Source organism: Engystomops pustulosus, chromosome 6 (assembly GCF_040894005.1).
Source record: "Engystomops pustulosus chromosome 6, aEngPut4.maternal, whole genome shotgun sequence".
Taxonomy (NCBI): Eukaryota; Metazoa; Chordata; class Amphibia; order Anura; family Leptodactylidae; genus Engystomops; species Engystomops pustulosus.
In genome coordinates, this window is record NC_092416.1 from 169,462,398 (window position 1) to 169,487,116 (window position 24,719).

At 42.6% G+C, this 24,719-nt stretch overlaps 1 protein-coding gene across 2 annotated transcripts in view; it reads left to right on the plus strand.

Annotated features, from left to right (window-relative positions):
• The window catches only part of ANKFN1 (ankyrin repeat and fibronectin type III domain containing 1), a 530,260-nt gene that overhangs the window by 287,352 nt on the left and 218,189 nt on the right, over window positions 1–24,719 (plus strand). For both annotated transcript variants that reach the window (XM_072112310.1, XM_072112311.1), the window contains one exon: window positions 22,190–22,385. In XM_072112310.1, coding sequence (XP_071968411.1) covers window positions 22,206–22,385 — 180 coding nt within the window. In that variant the 5' untranslated portion in view covers window positions 22,190–22,205. The remainder of the gene's footprint in view (window positions 1–22,189; window positions 22,386–24,719) is intronic.

Consider the following 24,719-nt stretch of genomic DNA (forward strand, 5'->3'; position numbering starts at 1 on the left):
TAGGTGCAGTTTAACTGTGGAGTGTGCAGGGGGCGTCAGATTCATCAAAACTGACGCTTGGGGGCACATTTACTAAGGGTCTGAACGCTGCACTTTCCCAAATTTTTCCGATTTGCGCCGAATTGTCCCGGGATTTTGGTGCACACGATCGGATTGTGTTGCATCGGCGCCAGCTTTCATGCGACAGAATTAGGGGGGACGGGTGGCCGTCGGACAACCCAACGGATTCTGAAAAACCGCGGAATTTAAAAAAAGAATTGTGTCGCAAGATCAAGCACTCACATACACTGGGAAGAAGAAGGTGAACTCCGGCGGACTTCGGCATGCGGCCGGCACATCAGCGTTAAAAGAACGTGACTGGGCAGCATTTACTACACCCTATAAGGTATGTTCAGGGGTTTAATAGGCGTCCCGCTGGTGACAGGTTCCCTTTAACATAGAGGGGCACATTTACTAAGCAGTCTGCATCAGAATTGTGGCATAGACTGCACATAATTACACGTGTACACTGGTTGCACATGTACTTACAGTATGAAGAGTTTGCGCTAGTATTGTGTGGCGGATGCACTATTCACACCATAGAAAGGGGCGCACTCGCACCGGCCGCCACATTTATGCCAGCATGTCGGGCAGAAATGTGGCACAAAGTGGATTATAATGTAGGAGGTTTTGGTGGTAGCCCAGGGCCCAAGACTTCTAGAGGGCCCATAACCACATAAACCATCCTCCAAATTTTATACTGAGAAGGGTCTTCACCCATGAAATCCTCTGTTTCTGTCTTCATGAATGTGTCGCAAGGCAAACTGCACGTAGTACACACTGCCATACTATTATGTGGGCCACAGAGTGCGACACGATTCTGTCAAGTCACTATTATAAATGTGCGCATTGGACACCCCTCTAGGTGCAGAATTTTGTGGCACGTTGGACACAGAGCAGCCGGGACACAAAACTGGCGCAGACACTGTATAAATACATGTACAAGCAGTGTGCACCTTCTGTTCAGTGAACAGTCGGACAGAAAACGGGCCCAGACGCTTTAATAAATGTCATTGAGTAATCGGGTTCTGTACAAGGATTGTAGTATTTCAGCTCAATCTGAAGATGAAACGGACCTAACATTTTGATGGGCAGTAATCTCCACCGTGGCAATCAATGCCAGGCAGCTGCCTCCAAGGCATAAATAATGATGAAGGGATAAATGCTCAGGATAAGACCATAGTTACCTTTGTACATGAGTAGTCATGGACCATTGAGGACACTTGTGCAGAAGAAGGACGTGGTAGAGATAGAGCAGGCGCAGAAGAGACCAATCTACGTATCTAAGGGAATGAGTGGTTTGCACTTCGAAGAAAGGTTATCTAACAAGGGGTTGCTCGGTTTGAAGGAAGATGGCTGATAAGTGATACAGTCACAGTGTTGGAAGATGTGAATAGACAATAGCCTAGTTTTGGTTATTGTTGAGCTCTGGCCCTTACATGTTTTTCTGGGCTGATTGGCAGGTGAAACTTGGCACCTTTACCAGTGATGCCTGCTGCCTCATAACAAAGCGGATGGAGACCAAGCAATACATGCAGGTACCAGGGATATATCTGAAGAGTAGGGAGCCAAGTGTCCTCCCCCATCAATCTCATATTAGTGACCCATCATAAGGATATGATTTGGGCCGGAAAACCCTTTAAGCTTTCTTAATGTGTACAACTGGTATCTAGACAGTGGGGCAGATTTACTTACCCGGACCCTGGATTCGGGTCCGGCCGGGATTCATTAAGGCAGTTCCTCCGCCGTCCACCAGTTGGCGCTGCTGCGCTGAAAAGCATCGGAACGCGCTGGAGTTCACCGAACCAGGCTGAGTGAAGGTAAGTGCAAGCTCCGCGGCTGATTTTTTGTTTTAAATGCGGTGGTTTTTCCGAATCCGGCGGGTTTTCGTTCGGCCACGCCCCCCGATTTCCGTCGTGTGCATGCCAGCGCCGATGCACCACAATCCGATCGCGTGCGCCAAAATCCCGGGGCAATTCAGGGGAAATCGGCGCAAATCGGAAATATTCGGGAAACACGTCGGGAAAACGCGAATCGGGCCCTTAGTAAATGACCCCCAATGTTACAGAAGCATCTATCATAGAGTTGCATTATCTAAGATACTTTGTTAAAAAATGTGTCCTGTGCCTATATGGTTTTAAAAGGGAGTGGTCCCCCTCCTCCCCCACAAACCACAAACATTACTTTTTACATATCTTTATACATGTTCCACTGATGCCTCTATTCATGGGAATAGAGTCAACATTCTTCCAAAAAAGACTTTTATTGATGTCCACTTTTCCAATCACAGAGGTGGGGAAGGGAAGAATATAGTAAAGCTACCTCAACTCCTTACTGACAATGCTAGCCTAGCTGAAGAGAATTCCTGAAAGAGGGGTGAGGTGGATGATTGATATCTCTTCATATAGCAAGCATGACTCACACCTCCAAAAGCATCATGGCTCCCTCAGGAAGCATCACTTCCTAAGGGATTGATTGATGATGTATCAGAGGCGAGTCACACACAACCACTGTCTCTCTCACTTTCTCAGGTCTCAAAAAGGCATATGGTAGCATTTCCTACAGCCCCTGTAGGGGAGTCTCTAGATGAAAATTAGCAGACAGTCCCTGATTACTAGTTCCATACTGACAGCAAGGTGGTAGCAGTAAGAACTGTCAATCAGTAACAGGAAGACAGGGGGAGACAATGAATATGCAGGACTCACTTATGGACTCATGTATGTTTTGTTTAACATTGCATCCATGGAAAGGATCTATTTAGGGATAAGGTGATGCTTTTAAATCATAGTTTTCAACAAAGTATTTATTTTGGGTGGGTTAATTTGAATGGCAGCTTCCCTTTAAGGGTTAAACACATATCTTGGGACTCGTGGCACTAATTTTTAAGACCACAATGCTGAACCAGGTCCTGGATGAGTCATGAGGTTTTGCTGAATGGAACAGAAGGGTCGCTGCTGGAAGGCGGGAGGAGACATTGCACAGTGGGCTCTCATTTTGCACCAGGACTATAAGTCTTCATCTGACAGCAAATATTTTCTCCTGATCTTTTTTCACTGAGGGCGGTGGCCATGTAAAGGAGGCATCCTCTGTGCTTAATACTTACTGTAACTGAAGTGCCCGTTTGAGCTTCAGCACCAACCAGAATATGCACTGCTCACTGTCAATTTATACTTAGTTTGCATTCTGTCCTGGCCTAGTCTGAACTCTGCCTTATTCCACTCCTGTCGTAATTGATTTTCTTCTGTTTCCTGTTGACTTTGTTCTGGGCTGCAGCTGGTCAAGTGAGGTAGAGAGGGAGTATGAAAGTGATAGACACTGAAAGATTAGTTGGAGAGGTATGAAGAGATCCAAGAGAGGGCCAGGTCAGTAATGCCAAGGGAATATACACTAGCGCAGCAATCGTAGAATACATTGCATCTGTTTACACAGGAGAAACTCAGGTCCGATCCACAGGAAAGAACCTAACTTGCTGATCGGTGGGGGTCTCCATCAGCTCCATAGAGATGAATGGTGCAGAATGGTCATGCACGGCAGTCTGCTCCATTAATCTCGGGGAGCGACAATGGGTTAGACGGAAGTACCTGGGACCCCATCAGACCCCTCTCATCTCATCACTGAGATCCCACCGATCAGCACGTTAGGCCATATCCTATGGAATTGAGAAGAAATGGAATTAAGAGCCGGTGCAGCAGATGTGAATGATGTTCCAAATGTGATGTCCCAGCTGTTCACATTCCAATATTCTGATCTCCACGTTTCTGGAACACATGTATCAGAAAAACCCAACTTGTGGATAATTGCATGGATGTCTATGGGGCAGATTTATTTACCCGACCCATTTGCGATCCAGCGGCGCGTTCTGTGCGGTGAATTTGGGTCTTCCGGCGATTCACTAAGGTAGTTCCTCCGCCGTCCACCAGATGTCGCTGCTGCCCTGAAGTTCCCCGAGGCCCGCCGGAATGCACGAGCCTATACCTGGTGAAGGTAAGCGCGAGTCCCGCGACACAATTTTTTTTTTAAATGCGGGGGTTTTTCCGAATCCGTCGGGTTTTCGTTGGGCCACGCACCCCGATTTCCGTTGCATGCCGGCGCAGATGCGACACAATCCGATCGTGTGCGCCAAAATCCTGGGGCAATACAGGGAAAATCGGCGCAAATTGGAAATATTTGGGTAACACGTCGGGAAAACGCGAATCGGGCCCTTAGTAAATTACCCCCTATGTCTTTTATTATATAACACAATATACCGTAAGCTGTACTTCCTATATAATTTACATTTGAAGATCTACATTCTTCATAAGAAGGAGTCTGGCTGTGGTATTGACCAGTATAAGGAGGTAGAGCAGAGTAGTCCAGGGTGATGGTCATCCAAGGATCCAAGTGGTGACCATCTCAGGTGCAGCTTCCTGAGCTCTCTGCACTTTGTTGTCCCAGGCCCCTCCTCTTCAAGACAACTGTAGTGTCCAATTAGCAGAAGAGGGAGGAGCTAGAGAGCAGTGCACAGGAAGTGAGGTGTTGAAGGGTCTAAACTGATGGTGGACTCCCTTTAATGAAAATCTACCATCAAAATCCATCATGATAAACCAGAGATACCCCGTGACTGCTGTAATCATCTCAAATGTGTTGTCCATGGCAAAAATCTAATTTAACAATTATGCTAACGAGACTGAGGTGCTCTGGAGGGTGTTTCCAGAACGCCTCAGTAATGTATTTTCCCTGGTTGTTACAATGAGCAGAGCAGGATGGAGAGAGCAGAGGGAGAGGGAGACATGTCCTGCTCATTGTAACAGCCTGTGATGCTGCAGTACTGAGGGGCTCTGCATACACCCCCAGAGCCCCTCAGGCTCATTAGCATAATTTTAAAAGGAAAGAAGCCGGGGATAACAAATATAAGAAGATGACCACAGTCACAGTACCTGGATCTCTAAGTAGGTGTCTCTGGTGTTTGCATGCTTGATTTTGATGGTAGATTTCCTTTACGTTATAATATTGTATATACATTTCCATCATAAAGGGCTAATTATGCACAAAACAATCCATATATGCAACATGTGAAATAGTTTATATATCCTAAATAGATTTCTGTAAGCTGTCCTAGTTGTCCCATAGCAGACATTTTATCATCCCAATACTATAGAGCGGTTTAGTTGGGCTTGAGATCCCCCATTCTTTGGTTCCAATGGTCAAATTCAAAGTAATCTGTCACTTATTTTATGAATGGTACCAAGGTACCCAAGTCGTTGACCCAGTTAAGTGCAGCAGTGTCCTGAGTTCTCTGCACTTAATAGTTGTTGGCTCCTCCCCTCTAAGCCGCAGTGCCCAATCGGGAGCAGAGGGCGGAGACAAGGAGAATTCAGTGCAGGGAATTCAGTACATTACTCATAAGCTGGGATGAGCCGCAATATTCGGGTCCCCTGAATGCAGGCTTCAGTCAGAAGTTTGGGTCTGGTGTCGGTTGTGCTTGTCCCTTCGGGCCCACAATCCATGCTGGCACCGATCACAGGTGTAAACTGTTTAAGTGCCAACAGCAAAACCTCAAGAGCCCCTTAAATCAATGTGGAACATGAGTGGCAGCACTTATCGTGTCATTTTGGGACAGATCAGTCCTCCCTGATGACATCATGGGGAGCGATGAACTTCGCCTAAATGGAGGTTTTACTGTGGGATTTAAACATTTATCTCCCTGGATCGGTGACAGCACCGATCATGGGTTTTACTGGGAGTGGTCAGGACCAGGTTCAGGACCCGGACAAATTTTTCGGGCAAACTCAGGCAAACCCAAACTTTAATGGGTCCGCCCATCACTACTTGTATGGTTAGGTTCTGGAAAAGTCTAAACTTCTGAACACCCTTTGGACAGGTACAAAGCAATCATTTACATCCCATTTGTCAATGGGTTCTTGAGTCATTTATAATACTTATTCCCAATAGCCAGAATAGGAGAGAAATTATTGTTTGCTTTAGATGTAATAATAATAATAATAATAATGATTATATTAGAAATAATAATATTAGTATTAATAATAATAGTAATAATAGTACAATAATAATAATAATAATAATTATATTAGAAATAATAATATTAGTATTAATAATAATAGTAATAATAGTATAATAATAATAGCAATAATTATATAAGAAATATAGACAGTCCCTGGGTTACGTACAATAGAGGTTCTGCAGGTTTGTTCTTAAGTTGAATTTGTATGTAAGTCGGAACTGTATATTTTATAATTGTAGCTTCAGACAAATTTTTTTGGTCTCTGTGACAATTGTATTTTAAAAATGTTGGGTTGTCATAAGAACCAGGAGTAACAATAAAGCTTCATTACAGACACCTGTGATAACTGTTACAGCTGATCATTTTAGCCTAAGGATAAAGTACAGGAAATTAGCAATATCCAGAGGTCCGTTTGTAACTAGGTGTCGTCTGTAAGTCGGGTGTCCTTAAGTAGGGGACTGCATGTAATAATATTTTTAATAATAATAGTAATAATAGTCTTATAATAATAATAAAAATAATAGTAATAACAAAAATATTAGCAATTATCCGGGTCCTCCGGTTTCCTCCCACACTCCAAAACATACCGGTAGGGTGATTAGACTGTGGTCCCCATTGGGGACAGGGACCAATTTGGCAAACTCTGTGCATCGCTGCGTCATCTGTGTGCGCTATATAAATAAAGGAATTATTATTAATTATAATCAAAATTATAATAATATTATTAGTAATAATAATATAAGTAATAATAATAGTGGATATTAAAGAAATGATGTTATAGAAATTATAAACCCCCTTTAACTCAAATATTTTAGAAAATGTCAAATAAAATAAACAAAAAATGATTCTTTAAATTAGTGAAACTGTTGTATCTCTGTAATGTTGTATAGTTACGTTCCGCTTATGTGATATTGGACCGATAGATACATTTTGCTCTTGTTTTTGCATTTTATGGTCTCAATTAATATATTGGCTTGGAATATGCAGGAAGTATTCCGGGGGATGCCAAGGATTGTTGGAATTTTCGGCATTAGCTTCAGGAAAACAGTTCATCAATTACTTTCTGATGTAAGAGGAAGCTGAGATGTCAAGCTCCCAAATTATCCACAGCCTCGTCCTATGTACTGGTAAGGATGAGCCCGGGTCTGCTCCCCCGGGGGAATTATTTGTAATCAGATACCCCTGTGTTTAGGATACGAGTATTACCCCTTTCCATAAACAAGTGGAGCAGATGGGAGACATGAGGGGGTTTGCACAATCCTTAGAAGAAGGCGAAACGGAAGCTCGCTCTGAGTCTCATATTGAAACAATTAGGACGAAAAATCTTCCAAATTCTCTCCATTTCAAGAGCATCAACCAGACGGACAGCTGAGCCTCAAGTCTTTGCTTCTATCTAGGAACATCTTCCTTTATCACTCACTCGTTCTGTTCATTTCTGGAATGTTGTTAATTAACAAATTAATTCGTTAATATTTTTGCTTCTGCACCCTTCCGAAAATAACAGCGTCCCAGTCTAGAGGTTGTGTGGGGTGATGTAGATCAGACCCATTTACTGTATTGGAGATGAATTGCAATACCCCACCCAACCAGTAGTCAGAAGTGGCGCTGTTTTGAGGAGAAAGTAGCCATTTTTTTCTGGACAACCCCTTTAATGATTTTAGGACTTTGTCAGAAAAGGACTTTGTGAATTCATACGATTCGGTAATAGGATCTGTGAGGAAGTGAGAGGGGCAGTTTTGGAGGACGGGTATCTGTCGTACAGGCGAACGAAGAGTGTTTGGTAAAAAGCCCTGGATTTGTCTGCAGTAACTTAAGGGTATACAAGGGTATCCCTATACATACAATGATTTAATCAACTCATAATTAAACAAAGTAAAAAAAAAAATACAATTAAAATAGAAGTAAATATAACAAAAGCTTGAAAGGATATTACAGATATAATATAACCCTGAATAGGGTATAACAGTATAATGCCCCCTTGTGGGCCCCATATATAATAGCTCTTATTATGGACAAACAACAAATAACACCCCTACACCTTAAGCCCCTCCCTAATAATGGCCTAATTTAAACCACCCCCTTCGAACCCCTCCCGTCTTTTGTTCCCACTAATGCCCCCGTTGCCGACCTATGATGTTTAACTGGTGGCCCCCTACTAGTGATGGGTCGGTAGCGAAGGAGCCGGCTTATTTGCGTGAACGACGTGAGCCGATGTCTTACTAAACCTCGCCCCTAAATGGCTCACCACGCCCCTTTTAAACCAATAAAATCGGTTTAAAAGTGGAGCGGTCTCCGGTGGCTGACTTGCCTGCAGCTCCATATTATATAGTTAATAGGGAGTGTTCAGGAGCCAGAATTGCCGGCTCTTCTTAGTGAGCGGAGTCTAATGAGCCAGCTATAGTGTCCTTAGCCCCTCCCTCCACTTATAAGGCCGTCCCTTTCTGTAACACCGCCCCGAACTCCATTGCTGTGCATGGCTCGAAAGCTAGGGGGCGTGATGACATCATCCATGCCGGCCTCAGCCGTATACAGCAAAGTTATTTTATTATAATATGTATTGTGTCATTTTATTTGCCCAAATTAAGCTTATTGGATTGATGATCATTAATAATGAAACCCATCAAAAGTTTGGTTCAGGGACTTGGATTTGACCTAAACTCGAACCTGAATCCGAATGGCTTTAAAATGGCATCGGTAAAGGATAGAGGGCGGCAAAATTGGCGAAACAGGATGACAATTACCCTGCCAAAGTGGGCGAGGGGAAGCACAGAAAATAAAACAATAAAATTAAGAAATATATATATATTTAAAAAAAAATAAAACGCTATTAATATCACAGCGCTAAAATACGCTACGGGTAACCAGTTATTTTCACTGCTCTATAAGATGCTATGGGTATCCAGATGTAGTTATTCTCACTGCTCTATAAGATGCTATGGGTATCCAGATGTAGTTATTCTCACTGCTCTATAAGATGCTATGGGTATCCAGATGTAGTTATTCTCGCTGCTCTATAAGATGCTATGGGTATCCAGATGTAGTTATTCTCGCTGCTCTATAAGATGCTATGGGTATCCAGATGTAGTTATTCTCGCTGCTCTATAAGATGCTATGGGTATCCAGATGTAGTTATTCTCACTGCTCTATAAGATGCTATGGGTATCCAGATGTAGTTATTCTCGCTGCTCTATAAGATGCTATGGATATCCAGATGTAGTTATTCTCGCTGCTCTATAAGATGCTATGGGTATCCAGATGTAGTTATTCTCACTGCTCTATAAGATGCTATGGGTATCCAGATGTAGTTATTCTCACTGCTCTATAAGATGCTATGGGTATCCAGATGTAGGTATTCTCGCTGCTATATAAGATGCTATGGGTATCCAATGCTATGGGTATCCAGATGTAGTTATTCTCGCTGCTCTATAAGATGCTATGGGTATCCAGATGTAGTTATTCTCACTGCTCTATAAGATGCTATGGGTATCCAGATGTAGTTATTCTCACTTCTCTATAAGATGCTATGGGTATCCAGATGTAGTTATTCTCGCTGCTCTATAAGACACTATGGGTATCCAGATGTAGTTATTCTCACTGCTCTATAAGATGCTATGGGTATCCAGATGTAGTTATTCTCACTGCTCTATAAGATGCTATGGGTATCCAGATGTAGTTATTCTCGCTGCTCTATAAGATGCTATGGGTATCCAGATGTAGTTATTCTCACTGCTATATAAGATGCTATGGGTATCCAGATGTAGTTATTCTCACTGCTCTATAAGATGCTATGGATATCCAGATGTAGTTATTCTCACTGCTCTAAAAGATGCTATGGGTATCCAGATGTAGTTATTCTCACTGCTCTATAAGATACTATGGGTATCCAGATGTAGTTATTCTCGCTGCTCTATAAGATGCTATGGGTATCCAGATGTAGTTATTCTCACTGCTCTATAAGATGCTATGGGTATCCAGATGTAGTTATTCTCACTGCTATATAAGATGCTATGGGTATCCAATGCTATGGGTATCCAGATGTAGTTATTCTCGCTGCTCTATAAGATGCTATGGGTATCCAGACGTAGTTATTCTCACTGCTCTATAAGATGCTATGGGTATCCAGATGTAGTTATTCTCACTGCTCTATAAGATGCTATGGGTATCCAGATGTAGTTATTCTCACTGCTCTATAAGATGCTATGGGTATCCAGATGTAGTTATTCTCACTGCTCTATAAGATGCTATGGGTATCCAGATGTAGTTATTCTCACTGCTCTATAAGATGCTATGGGTATCCAGATGTAGTTATTCTCACTGCTCTATAAGATGCTATGGGTATCCAGATGTAGTTATTCTCACTGCTCTAAAAGATGCTATGGGTATCCAGATGTAGGTATTCTCGCTGCTATATAAGATGCTATGGGTATCCAATGCTATGGGTATCCAGATGTAGTTATTCTCGCTGCTCTATAAGATGCTATGGGTATCCAGATGTAGTTATTCTCACTGCTCTATAAGATGCTATGGGTATCCAGATGTAGTTATTCTCACTGCTCTATAAGATGCTATGGGTATCCAGATGTAGTTATTCTCACTGCTCTATAAGATGTTATGGGAATCCAGATGTAGTTATTCTCACTGCTCTATAAGATGCTATGGGTATCCAGATGTAGTTATTCTCACTGCTCTATAAGATACTATGGGTATCCAGATGTAGTTATTCTCACTGCTCTATAAGATGCTATGGGTATCCAGATGTAGTTATTCTCGCTGCTCTATAAGATGCTATGGGTATCCAGATGTAGTTATTCTCACTGCTCTATAAGATGCTATGGGTATCCAGATGTAGTTATTCTCACTGCTCTATAAGATGCTATGGGTATCCAGATGTAGTTATTCTCGCTGCTCTATAAGACACTATGGGTATCCAGATGTAGTTATTCTCACTGCTCAATAAGATACTATGAATATCCAGATGTAGTTATTCTCACTGCTCTATAAGATACTATGGGTATCCAGATGTAGTTATTCTCACTGCTCTATAAGATACTATGGGTATCCAGATGTAGTTATTCTCACTGCTCTATAAGATGCTTTGGATATCCAGATGTAGTTATTCTCACTGCTCTATAAGATGTTATGGGAATCCAGATGTAGTTATTCTCACTGCTCTATAAGATGCTATGGGTATCCAGATGTAGTTATTCTCACTGCTCTATAAGATACTATGGGTATCCAGATGTAGTTATTCTCACTGCTCTATAAGATGCTATGGGTATCCAGATGTAGTTATTCTCGCTGCTCTATAAGATGCTATGGGTATCCAGATGTAGTTATTCTCACTGCTCTATAAGATGCTATGGGTATCCAGATGTAGTTATTCTCACTGCTCTATAAGATGCTATGGGTATCCAGATGTAGTTATTCTCGCTGCTCTATAAGACACTATGGGTATCCAGATGTAGTTATTCTCACTGCTCAATAAGATACTATGAATATCCAGATGTAGTTATTCTCACTGCTCTATAAGATACTATGGGTATCCAGATGTAGTTATTCTCACTGCTCTATAAGATGCTATGGGTATCCAGATGTAGTTATTCTCGCTGCTCTATAAGATGCTATGGATATCCAGATGTAGTTATTCTCACTGCTCTATAAGATGCTATGGGTATCCAGATGTAGTTATTCTCGCTGCTCTATAAGATGCTATGGATATCCAGATGTAGTTATTCTCACTGCTCTATAAGATGCTATGGATATCCAGATGTAGTTATTCTCACTGCTCTATAAGATGCTATGGGTATCCAGATGTAGTTATTCTCACTGCTCTATAAGATACTATGGGTATCCAGATGTAGTTATTCTCACTGCTCTATAAGATACTATGGGTATCCAGATGTAGTTATTCTCACTGCTCAATAAGATGCTATGGATATCCAGATGTAGTTATTCTCGCTGCTCTATAAGATGCTATGGGTATCCAGATGTAGTTATTCTCACTGCTCTATAAGATGCTATGGGTATCCAGAAGTAGTTATTCTCACTGCTCTATAAGATGCTATGGGTATCCAGATGTAGTTATTCTCACTGCTCTATAAGATGCTATGGGTATCCAGATGTAGTTATTCTCACTGCTCTATAAGATGCTATGGGTATCCAGAAGTAGTTATTCTCACTGCTCTATAAGATGCTATGGATATCCAGATGTAGTTATTCTCACTGCTTTATAAGATGCTATGGGTATCCAGATGTAGTTATTCTCGCTGCTCTATAAGATACTTTGGGTATCCAGATGTAGTTATTCTCACTGCTCTATAAGATGCTATGGATATCCAGATGTAGTTATTCTCACTGCTCTATAAGATACTATGGGTATCCAGATGTAGATATTCTCACTGCTCTATAAGATACTATGGGTATCCAGATGTAGTTATTCTCACTGCTCTATAAGACACTATGGGTATCCAGATGTAGTTATTCTCGCTGCTCTATAAGATGCTATGGGTATCCAGATGTAGTTATTCTCACTGCTCTATAAGATGCTATGGATATCCAGATGTAGTTATTCTCACTGCTCTATAAGATAATATGGGTATCCAGATGTAGTTATTCTCACTGCTCTATAAGATGCTATGGGTATCCAGATGTAGTTATTCTCACTGCTCTATAAGATACTATGGGTATCCAGATGTAGTTATTCTCACTGCTCTATAAGATGCTATGGGTATCCTGATGTAGTTATTCTCACTGCTCTATAAGATACTATGGGTATCCAGATGTAGTTATTCTCGCTGCTCTATAAGATGCTATGGGTATCCAGATGTAGTTATTCTCACTGCTCTATAAGATGCTATGGATATCCAGATGTAGTTATTCTCACTGCTCTATAAGATACTATGGGTATCCAGATGTAGTTATTCTCACTGCTCTATAAGATGCTATGGGTATCCAGATGTAGTTAATCTTGCTGCTCTATAACACACTATGAATATCCAGATGTAGTTATTCTCACTGCTCTATAAGATGCTATGGATATCCAGATGTAGTTATTCTCACTGCTCTATAAGATACTATGGGTATCCAGATGTAGTTATTCTCACTGCTCTATAAGATGCTATGGGTATCCAGATGTAGTTAATCTTGCTGCTCTATAACACACTATGAATATCCAGATGTAGTTATTCTCACTGCTCTATAAGATACTATGGGTATCCAGATGTAGTTATTCTCACTGCTCTATAAGATACTATGGGTATCCAGATGTAGTTATTCTCACTGCTCTATAAGATACTATTGGTATCCAGATGTAGTTATTCTCACTGCTCTATAAGATGCTATGGATATCCAGATGTAGTTATTCTCACTGCTTTATAAGATGCTATGGATATCCAGATGTAGTTATTCTCACTGCTCTATAAGATACTATGGGTATCCAGATGTAGTTATTCTTGCTGCTCTATAAGATGCTATGGGTATCCAGATGTAGTTATTCTCACTGCTCTATAAGATGCTATGGGTATCCAGATGTAGTTATTCTCACTGCTCTATAAGATACTATGGGTATCCAGATGTAGTTATTCTCACTGCTCTATAAGATGCTATGGGTATCCAGATGTAGTTATTCTCACTGCTCTATAAGATGCTATGGGTATCCAGATGTAGTTATTCTCACTGCTCAATAAGATACTATGGGTATCCAGATGTAGTTATTCTCACTGCTCAATAAGATACTATGAATATCCAGATGTAGTTATTCTCACTGCTCTATAAGATGCTATGGATATCCAGATGTAGTTATTCTCACTGCTCTATAAGATGCTATGGGTATCCAGATGTAGTTATTCTCACTGCTCTATAAGATGCTATGGGTATCCAGATGTAGTTATTCTCACTGCTCAATAAGATACTATGGGTATCCAGATGTAGTTATTCTCACTGCTCTATAAGATGCTATGGGTATCCAGATGTAGTTATTCTCACTGCTCTATAAGATGCTATGGGTATCCAGATGTAGATATTCTCACTGCTCTATAAGATACTATGGGTATCCAGGTGTAGTTATTCTCACTGCTCTATAAGATAGTACGGGTATCCAGATGTAGTTATTCTCACTGCTCTATAACACACTGGGGCAGATTTACTTACCCGGTCCATTCGCAATCCAGCGGCGAGTTCTGAGCGGTGGATTCGGGTCTGGCCGGAATTCACTAAGGTAGGTTCTCCGCCGTCCACCAGGTGTCGCTGCTGCGCTGACGTCTGCTGAGGCCGGCTGGAATGCACTCAAGTTCACCGGCCTATTCCTAGTAAAGGTAAGTGCAAGTTCCGGGACACTTTTTTTTTTTAAATGCGGCGGAATCCATCGGGTTTTCATTCTGTCACGCCCCCCGATTTCGGTCGCGTGCACGCCGGCGCCGATGCGCCACAATCCGATCGCGTGCGCCAAAATCCCGGGGCAATACAGGGAAAATCGGTGCAAATCGGAAATATTCGGGTAACACGTCGGGAAAACGCAAATCGGGCCCTTAGTAAATGACGCCCACTATGAATATCCAGATGTCGTTATTCTCGCTGCTCTATAAGATGCTATGGATATCAGGATGCAGTTGTTCTCTCTGTGGTAGAAGACGCTATCAGAACAATTGTTCTTCTAGGGAATGTACTTAAAATAATATTATAAAATAAAATAATACACAAATTGAATATAATATAATTAATCCCCGGAGACGTGTGGCAGTTACTGCATTATTACACCTTCCGAATATAGAAATGCAGTAACTGCTGTATTAAACAGCTTAAAATTAGAAATGCAGTGAATACAGTATAAGGCTACATTCACACACATGTATGGGGGACGTATATACAGCCGATATACGTCCCCTATACACTTCTATGGGCTCGCGGCCCTGTACGGGAGCGGTACGGTGCCGCACATGTCCTATCTTTCTACGTGATACGACGCCGTGCGCTGTATACTCCTTTGGAGAGGGGGGCGGGTGAGCTACGCTCATCCCCTGCTCCTCTCCGCAGCGCCGATGTATGCCCGCCGTACTACGGTACAGCGGGCATACATCGTGTGCATGTAGACTAAGACTGTTTGAGATTAGACAGGCAGTGGCTCCATGTGAGACTGTTTGACATTAGACATGCACTATGGTCAGGGCCGGCTCCAGGTTTTAGTGGGCCCCTGGGTGACAGAGCCTCCTTCGTGGGCCGCCCTCCAGTGGCCACACTGCCCCCCCTCCCCCTGCGGACACACTGACCCACCCCCTCCTCCCTCCCCTTCTCCCTCTCCCCCTACTGACACACTGACCTACTCCGGGAAAGAAAAAAAATCTCACCTTTCCCGGTTCCCCCGGAGCAGCGCTTGCAGCTGCCTTCTTTCTTCGGCTTGGGCCTCCTGTACGTGCCAGCCCTGAAGCCGACACATGTGATCCGATGACGTCATCACGTGTGCCGGTTTCAGAGCCCTCATGTCACATACCGTGCGGAGCACAGCTTCAGGGGAACCAGGACAGGTGAGTTGTAGATTCTACCTCTATGCTGCGCTCCCGACCAGCGCAGCATAGAAGCAGAAAAGTAATTGATCCGGATGGTGATCAATTGTACCAGTGTCTTATAGCGACACTGGTACAATTGATCCGAGGGCCCGAGTGGGCCCCTCCAGCTCCCTGGGGCCCTGGCACTTGCCCGAGTGCAATTTTAGTATAAAGATGCAGTTCTTCGCACAACCCTGAAAAGGGCACGTTTTTAAGATTTCTGGCTGCCCCTCTATATAACAGCCTCCCTTTTAACTGCCCTGAAAAGGGCAATTATGACATTTTTTCAAGTCTCTGCCTCTCACTGTCTCTAGCAACAGCCTCTCCATCTCTGTCTCCGCTTGGTAATAGCTCCAGGACATGTGAACCTACCTCTTATAGAGCAGGTCACATGTCCCTCCTGGCCAATCCAGTGTGGGCATGCCTGTGGTTGCTTGGGGCTTAAAGCTGGCTGATAGGCTACTCAGCAGCACATCAAGCAGCTTTTTCATTTTACCTCGAACCCAAACCCGGCAAGTTCGGCACGGCCCCCGTGCTTTGGGTTCACTGCTCATTATTTATGATATTTATTTTTCCTTCTTCTTTCTTTTGATGACATTGACCAGTGGTCGCCACATGATGATCTGTACAGCTGCTATTATCCACGTAGATTGGGAAAAATACAGGAATGTTCTTGGTCAATGTATATACGTCAGAGCTTTCAGGGTCTACATACAAATATAATAAGTAAATGCAACGAAGGACAAATTCGTATCCTGCGCATACATAATAGTCCATTCCAATCGCCGTGTTTACTTCTATTCATACTACTTGACTGTTCCACCTCTGACATATAATGTGATGTCACTAGGTGTCCCCCTTCCATCTACTGCCTGTTGTCAACCAAAATCTGTCTCTAGGAGCAGAGACTGTGAGATGGAGAACACATAGCAGGTAAAAAGCTTATATGTCTGACCCCTCCCAAATGTGAGCCTCCCCTTTTCACACTACATCTTGTCCATAACACCTCTGTTATGTAAGTTTCTCTTTCTATGTCCAATGGGTCACTGCACTGATTTAAACTGTCCTGTCTGCAATACAACTAGAGATGAGTCAATGGAGCTCATTTACTTAAGCGGCCGTTGGAGTTCACCGAAAGTGCATTGTCCGACGATCATGCACTGTGTCGCTTCCCCGGTCAGGCCCGACAGAGTTCACCATCTTCTTCCTGGTGCATGTAAGTGCATTGTCTTGCGACACAATTTAAAAGTTAATGAATACCAAAAAAAGAAAACCCAATACTAAGTACACTATTCCTATTACCAATACAAAAACATGCAATACCAAAAAGGATATATAGGACCAAAGTATTCTCAATCAAGTATTACTCATAACCACTTAATTATAGAAAATGTTATACAAACTTTATTATTCAATACGGCCATCAAAAAATAAACCATTAAAAACATAGAATAAAATCCACAGGAACAAGAGTGGGGCGATGGTCAACCATCTCACAATATATAACAAGCATTATGAAATGCACATCAATCAGTAAGATCACAGTATACCCAATTGTGGTTGTAATCCAGCATATTACCCACCCGGGTGTTGCATAATACCAAAATTGCCAGCCAATAGATAATGACCACCGCCACAGCTCCACGACACGAGTTTTGCCGTTGCTTCCTCCAGTTGCTGGATTACAACCAAAATTGTAATGCTTGTTATATATTGTGAGATGGTTGACCATCGCCACACTCTTGTTCCTGTGGATTTTATTTTATGTTTTTAATGGTTTATTTTTTGATTGCCGTATTGAATAATAAAGTTTGTATAACATTTTCTATAATTAATTTAAAAGTTAAGTCCTGAGCTCAGTCCGAATCAGTCGGATCGGCCGACGGCACAACTCCCCCCCCACCCCCGGATTTCATGGAAACCAGTGCAGCTGTGCCAAAAAAAACCATCACGTGTGCCAAAATCCCAGCACAGACACCTGTTAAATAACCAACAAAGCCATGTAATCCCGGCGTAAAGTCTGACGAAAGTGCACACGACCCACAGTAAATGAGCCTTAATGTATTTGTTGGTTCTGGGATTTGGTTAAATCTGGCATATTTCTACATCTGTTCTGATGTTGACATATATTGATGTCAATCTGGGTTTTAGAGGACTAGAGGGGGTCGTAATGCTATTTCCAGGATAATTGGAGCAAGATCGATTTGATTGAGACCTGAATTGAATATTTTGAAAAATTTGAAAAAGTTTCTAAGAACCAAAATTCTAAGAACACAATCATCTCAAAATCTTACTATGCTGGCTCAAAATTCAGAAATATTTTTGGGGAATTTATTATGCATTACAGCCAGGAATTTCAACTCCCCCCCCCCCCTACTCCAACCTCATACCAACGAAGCAGGGAGTGGGCTGGCCAGGAGGGGGCACCCCAGTCCTGGTGTAGAATCAATTCAATCCAGGGTCTCCTAGTATATTTGGCTCATTGTGCAACTGTGGGAGGATACAATGGGGCAGATTTACTTACCCGGTCCTGTCGCGATCCCCGAGGTGCGTTCTCTGACGAGGCTGAAGTTCGGTGCGATTCTTCAAGATCGGGCGTCCATTTTCCTGCATGTGTCGCTTCCCCGCTGAGGTCCGCCTGAGTTCACCTTCTTCTTCCCGGTGTATGTGAGTGCATTGTCTTGCGACACAATTTGAATAGTAAATCCCGCGCTTAGTCCGAATCAGCCGGGTTGTCCGTCAGCCACGCCCCACGATTTGTATCGCATGCAAGTCGGCGCCAAAATCCGATCGTGTGCACCAAAAACCCCACTTAAATGCGGCGCAAATCGGAAATAGTCAGGAAACCCGAAGAAAATGCACCGTGCGGACCCCTAGTAAATGTGCCCCAATGACACAAAGTGATAAATTCCCCCCATAGTTTTTAGCAACTTGCCCCCGCTCCTTTTTGAATTTTTTACTAGTTTGATAAATACTGCAGATTATTTACTAAAAACACCATTGACCCAAGACTAGTGATGTGGTCACGTGTTCCACTTCCCTGTAATTTGCAGCCTATTGCCTGATACCAAGTAAATTCTGAATCACAGACTGTGAAATGAGTAGCAGTCTACTGAGGAGTAACGTGTTATTCTAAAGCCTAAATTCAGTAACGGATACACAGAACCACTTTGATCACCAGCTTCTCTTTGCGGATGTTAAGCACTCTGGCGGTCAACGATTTGTGAGAAACCGAAGGCTGGTCCTCAGGTTGAATCCCTTCTTTAGATCCTGCCTCTGCAGCGCTCTCCACTCTGGTGGTCCCAATTGTTCTCAAAAGCAATGACTTGTCAAGTAAATCAATCTGGTTGATGTTTACAATCTCACTGATTGGCTCTAGCCAACAAGACCACAGCCAATCATTGAGACTTGTGTCGTCATGTGACTCTAGCGTCATTGATCGTCTGGATCGTCAGTGGGGACCACGGGATCGGAATTCGAAGACTTTAGTTTAGTTTTTTCTTTTTATTTTGCTAACCATGGGAAATCCTGTACAGGAAGTGGCCGACCCTTGGAATTTATTTCAAATATTTCAGTCTGCAGTAATTTCGGGATCTGGAAAGGCTGTTGGAGAGACCGTAATCTTTGCAATTCTCACAATAGGAGCTTTAGGCGCAAAATAAAAGAACATTGTGATTTGAGTGTCGTGATTGTATGCAGTAAAATCAAGGTCTCTCACCGTGATGATGGCGCAGTTTGTTCTTTTTTTGTTCCTTTAACAATTTTACTCTATGAAGCACCTTGTGTAACAGCACAGAAGTGTATTTCACTTCTAGATGTGCTAGTCACAGTGCACATTATGGTCAAGCTTCACGTGATGGATGTCGGCCCTCTTGAATTTGGCATGGTGGAGCAGGAGCAAGCAGAACCCCAGAAGGAGAGTCTGTTGTGGTCATATTCGGCCACGGCATCTGAGAGGTTACTTTAATTTTCAATTTATGGAACAGAGAGACATTGGCCTGTCAGACCTGCTGATCCTTTATTACCCTTAATCCCTGCTTGTTTAAAAGTGAACTATTAACCCCTCGGATATTGCTGTCATATTTGACCACAGCATCTGAGAGGTTACTTTCACTTTCAATTTATGGAACCAAGATATCTATTGTTGGAACAGCTGTTCCTTTATGACCCTTTAATCCATGTTTGTTTAAACATGAACTATTAACCCCTTTGGATATTGTGGTCATATTTGACCACAGCATCTGAGAGGTTACTTTCACTTTCAATTTATAAAACCGAGGGATCTATTGTCAGGTCAGCTGATTCTTTATTACCCTTAATCCATTTCTTATTAAACATGAACTCTTAACTACTCGAATATCATGGTCATATTCGACCGTGACATCTGAGAGGTTACTTTCACTTTGAATTTTGATACTATGTAAACCAATAGCTGCAATGAAAGTTCTAATGTGCTTCTTAACCCCTTAAGGACGGAGGGTTTTTCGCCTCATTTCTCGCTCTCCAACTTCAAAAATCCATAACTTTTTAATTTTTCCGTGTACAGACCTGTGTGAGGGCTTATTTTGTGCGTAACAAATTTTACTTTCCCGTAATGTTATTTATTTTAACATGCCGTGTACTGCGAAGCTGAAAAAAAATTCCAAATGTGGAAAAATTGAAAAAAAACCGCACGTGCGTCCCGTTCTTGTGGGCTCAGTTTTTACGACTTTCACTCTTCGCTCCAAATAACACGCCTACTTTATTCTTTGGTTCGGTGCGATCGCGGTGATACCAAATTTATATAGGTTTTATTGTGTTTTAATACATTTTCAAAAATTAAACGAATGTGTACAAAAAAGAAAAAAAATTTTTTGCCATCTTCTGATGCTAATAACTTTTTCATACTTTGGCGCACGGAGATGTGTGAGGGGTCATTTTTTGCGAAATGAGGCGACGTTTTCATTGCTATCATTTTGAGGTCTGTGCGACATTTTGATCATTTTTTATTTCATTTTTTATGTTATGTAAAAAGGTGTAAAAGTCACATTTCGGACATTTGGGCGGCATTTCCCGCCTCGGAGGTCACCGCCGGCCGTAACCGTTTTTATATTTTGATAGATCGGGCATTTTGGGACGCGGCGATACCTAATATGTCTGTGATTTTTACTGTTTGTTATGTTTTATATCCGTTCTAGGGAAAGGGGGGTGATTTGAACTTTTAATATTTTATTAATTTTTTTTATTTTTTAAACTTTTTTTTTTCTTTTTTTTTTCACTATCTTTTAGACCATCAAGGGTACAATAACCCTAGATGGTCAGATCGCTCCTACCATATACTGCAATACTACAGTATTGCAATATATGGCATTTTTGCAGGTTATACATTACAATGAGCCACTGGCTCATTGTAACGAACCTGCATAAACCATGTAGCCTTGTGTCAAAAGAAGAAGCTACCATGGTAACCGATCGCCGCCCCCCGATGACGTTCGGGGGCGTGGCGATCGAAAAAAAGATGGCGGCGCCCGCGCGCCGCCGTCTTTTAAACGCCGCCGGCGACTTTGCCGGCGGCGTTTAGGGGGTTAATAGCCGCGATCGGTGCTAGCACCGACCGCGGTTATTAGCGGTGGGGGTTTTGTGCAAAATGCAAAAACCCCCACCTCTGTATGAAGAGGACTCAGCCCGTGAGCCCTCTTCATACATCCCTTATACCTCTGCGCCGTAGAGCTACGGCGCAGAGCGTTAAGGAGTTAAAGGGGGTTACCCATGAAAGAAAGTTCTCAAATGTTCATCCCTAGTGATGTATACAAAATTAAGATTATTTTTAACCCCTTACTTTACAATCTTACTCAGTGTTATTGATGTTTAGCTCCTATCACTCAGTGATGGTCAGTGTAATATACCAGAGTTTATGGGGACTCTCTAAGCAGACACTTCATGATCCCTCTGTACTATCAGATGCTGTGTTCTGACAATGTGCTTAGATTATCAGGGTACAGGGTTTGTCTTCACTTTTATCTGAGCTGCACTTGTAGTGCAGGGGGGAGGAGGCAGAGAGCACTGCAGTGTGCAGACAAGAGAAGCTACTCATGAGAAGAATCTGACCATAGTCAGAAGATTTATGGTCAGATTCAGGGGCAACCAAAATTGTGTACACCAGGACTGATAGAGAGAGGTTGGATTTATATCTATAATTGTTAATAACAGTGAATTAGAGAATGTGTTATTTTGTTATCCTGAGTATATTTAAGAAACTTGTCTTTGTGGGATATATTTGGTAAAAGTGATTGATCAAAAAGGGGGGAAATACAGGTTACAAAATTTGAGAAATTGCCGTGTAGTGGCTGAAACAAGTCACTGCAGTTTAGCTCCAATTCAAATGAATAGGAGCAAATCTGCAGTACCCAGGTTTGACCACTACACAGAGAATGGCGCTATCTGCTTTCTGCTCTGTTCTCTGGTTATCATTTGCTGAGAACAGAGGAGGCATCCCCCCATCTATCTGATATTGAGTGCCTATTTTCTGAATGTGATTACAATATTTTCAGCACGGAAAACCCCTTTAACTAAAACAGACATGTCAAGCGTGGTTTTCTTACAACACAATTTGCTTTCTTTTTTTTATTAGGACGCGCCAGATAAACATGACGCAACAGATGCAAAACCTGCAGCTTACGCAACCTAAAAAGATCAGCGCCCCCTCATCGCCAAATGCAGCCAAGCGCCTGTATCGGAACCTGTCTGAGAAACTCAAAGGCAGCCACTCATCGTTCGATGAAGCTTACTTCAGAGCAAGAGCTGACCGCTTCCGGAAACCATCAGTAGTAAGTTCCCTTTTCTATGTTCTGTAGTGATGTATACGTTTTTTATCTATAAATAGTGATCAGGTAGCATTATTTTATAAGTTGATTTTAGAAGGAAGGAGGCCATGGATAACAAATATAAGAAGATTACCACAGTTCCGGTGCCTGGATCTATGAGTAATGTCCCTGGTTTATCAGGATGGATTTTGATGCTATATTTCCTTTACATATGCATCCTTTTTGGAAAAACCCTGTAACCCTCAGCTTTTTTTGGTTTTTAAAGAGTTATTCCATCTCAGTGTCATACTGTTATTCTTTGGGTCCATCAGATAAAATTAATCTGGGGGTATATCCTTGAGGAAAAAGACCAACCCACCTTCAACCTGGGTGGTCAAGAATTCGGTATGGGCTGGGTCCCACCGAAGGTTCCTTTGGTGCTCTGTTGTCCCAGTCCAACAATGTTCCATTCCATAGTAAGAGCAATTGTTGTATGGTTGCATGACCCAAAAAATCCATGTTTCCATGTCTCCAATCACTAGTGTCCAGGAGGTAGCTTCATAATGTAAAGTTTGTGCATCCTCCGTACACATGAGAGTCTCCAGATCATAGTCTTTGCTTTAGTGGATAACACCGTGACCGCTCCGTCATCACGTAGAGAAGTGGAGGAAGGGCTTGGATGCTTTCTCTGAAGAGTTTCGGGCATAGCAAAGGGCCACCGCGGTGAACCTGGCCATGGACATGGTCATATAATTTGCACACTTCGTACACTCGAGCCAAAAACATTGGGGCAGATGTACTTACCCGGTCCAGTCGCGATCCCGCGGTGCATTGTCCAACGAGGATTCGAGTCTGCCGCGATTCACTAAGGCCATGCGTCCAATTTCCTGCATGTGTCACTTCTGCGCTCAGGACCGCCGGAGTTCACCTTCTTCTTCCTGGAGCATGTGAGTGCTTGATCTTGCGACACAATTCCTTTTTTAAATGGTTTGTCCGACGGCCCGCCCCAATTTCTGTCCCGTGCAAGCCGGCGCCGATAAGCCAAAATCTGATCACGTGCGCCAAAAACCCGGGGCAATTCTGGGCAAATCGGATATATTCGGTAAACCCGACAGAATCGTGGTCCCGCAGACCCTTAGTAAATGAGCCCCATTATCTTCCTAAATGAGGTCCCCTCTCTCTGGCCATCGGAGGAAGCTACGGAAATTAAGAGCCTCATCCAGACGTGGATTCTCATTTCTGCACAGAACTGGAAATAACAACTCTATTCAGCCGGTGATTGAGGAGTCGCATCGAGCCGAGATCACATTGAGATTAAACGCACATTTTGACCCCGCGTGTAATTTAATCAGCCTGCAGAGAATAAAATGAGCGCAGGAATATTTTTCTAACTTAACTAGCTCACTCAGAGCGGCTCGTGGAATGAGGATTTCATCATTGACATTGTTTATCGGGTTTTAATACGGTAACATGGTCACTTCGCAGATAAAGGGCCATTCTCCTCCACATTGAAATTATTTTTCATTTTTTTTTGTTTTTTTGAAACATTGGGTTATTAGACCTCGACTGCTCTTGAAAGTTCAGCTACATCAAGAGTGGCTGCGTATGTGACCGTGACAAATGTACTTACCTTCTGTTTACAGATTCCTGTAGTGGTGGAAGGACAGAAGACTGCGTCATTATAGAACTCGTAACCCCCTAGAAATGCAATCACATTGGTAAAAATGATACAGACACTACAGAAACTGCACAGATAGTGGAGAGGTCGTCATTATAAGGGCAGCATGGTGGCTCAGTGGTTCACATTACAGCCTAGCAGTGTTGGGGACCTGGGTTCCAGTCCCAGGGTCAACATCTGCAAATAGTTTGTATGTTGTTTGCATGGGTTTCTGCTGGGTCCTCTGGTTTCCTCCCGCACTCCAAAACATACTGGTAGGTTGATTAGATTGTTAGCCCCATTGGGACAGGGGCTGATTTGGCAGCACTGCGTAATCTGTGTGCACTATATAGATAAAGGAATTCTTTTTATAGGGGTCTTCACAGAATAGGAGACCTCTACCCCACCTGACCTACTCGATTCTGGGTTTTGAAAGTCTCATAAAATGCCTTAAACCTAGGTCCCTCCCCACATTGATTTATAAAGAACTTCCAGGTTGGCTTAGAGGTCACCCAAGGCACAGAAATCCTCCTGTTATGCAGGGGGGTTCCAGAAGTCAGAGCCCTTTAAGTATCTGTCTTATTTAGGGATTTAGGATTTTTGTCCAAACTGAAATGTTTTTCCTGTCCTGTGGATAAATTTGTTATGGAAGTCTACTATCCATAAGATAGGACTTAATTTAAAATAATCTCAGCTTCATC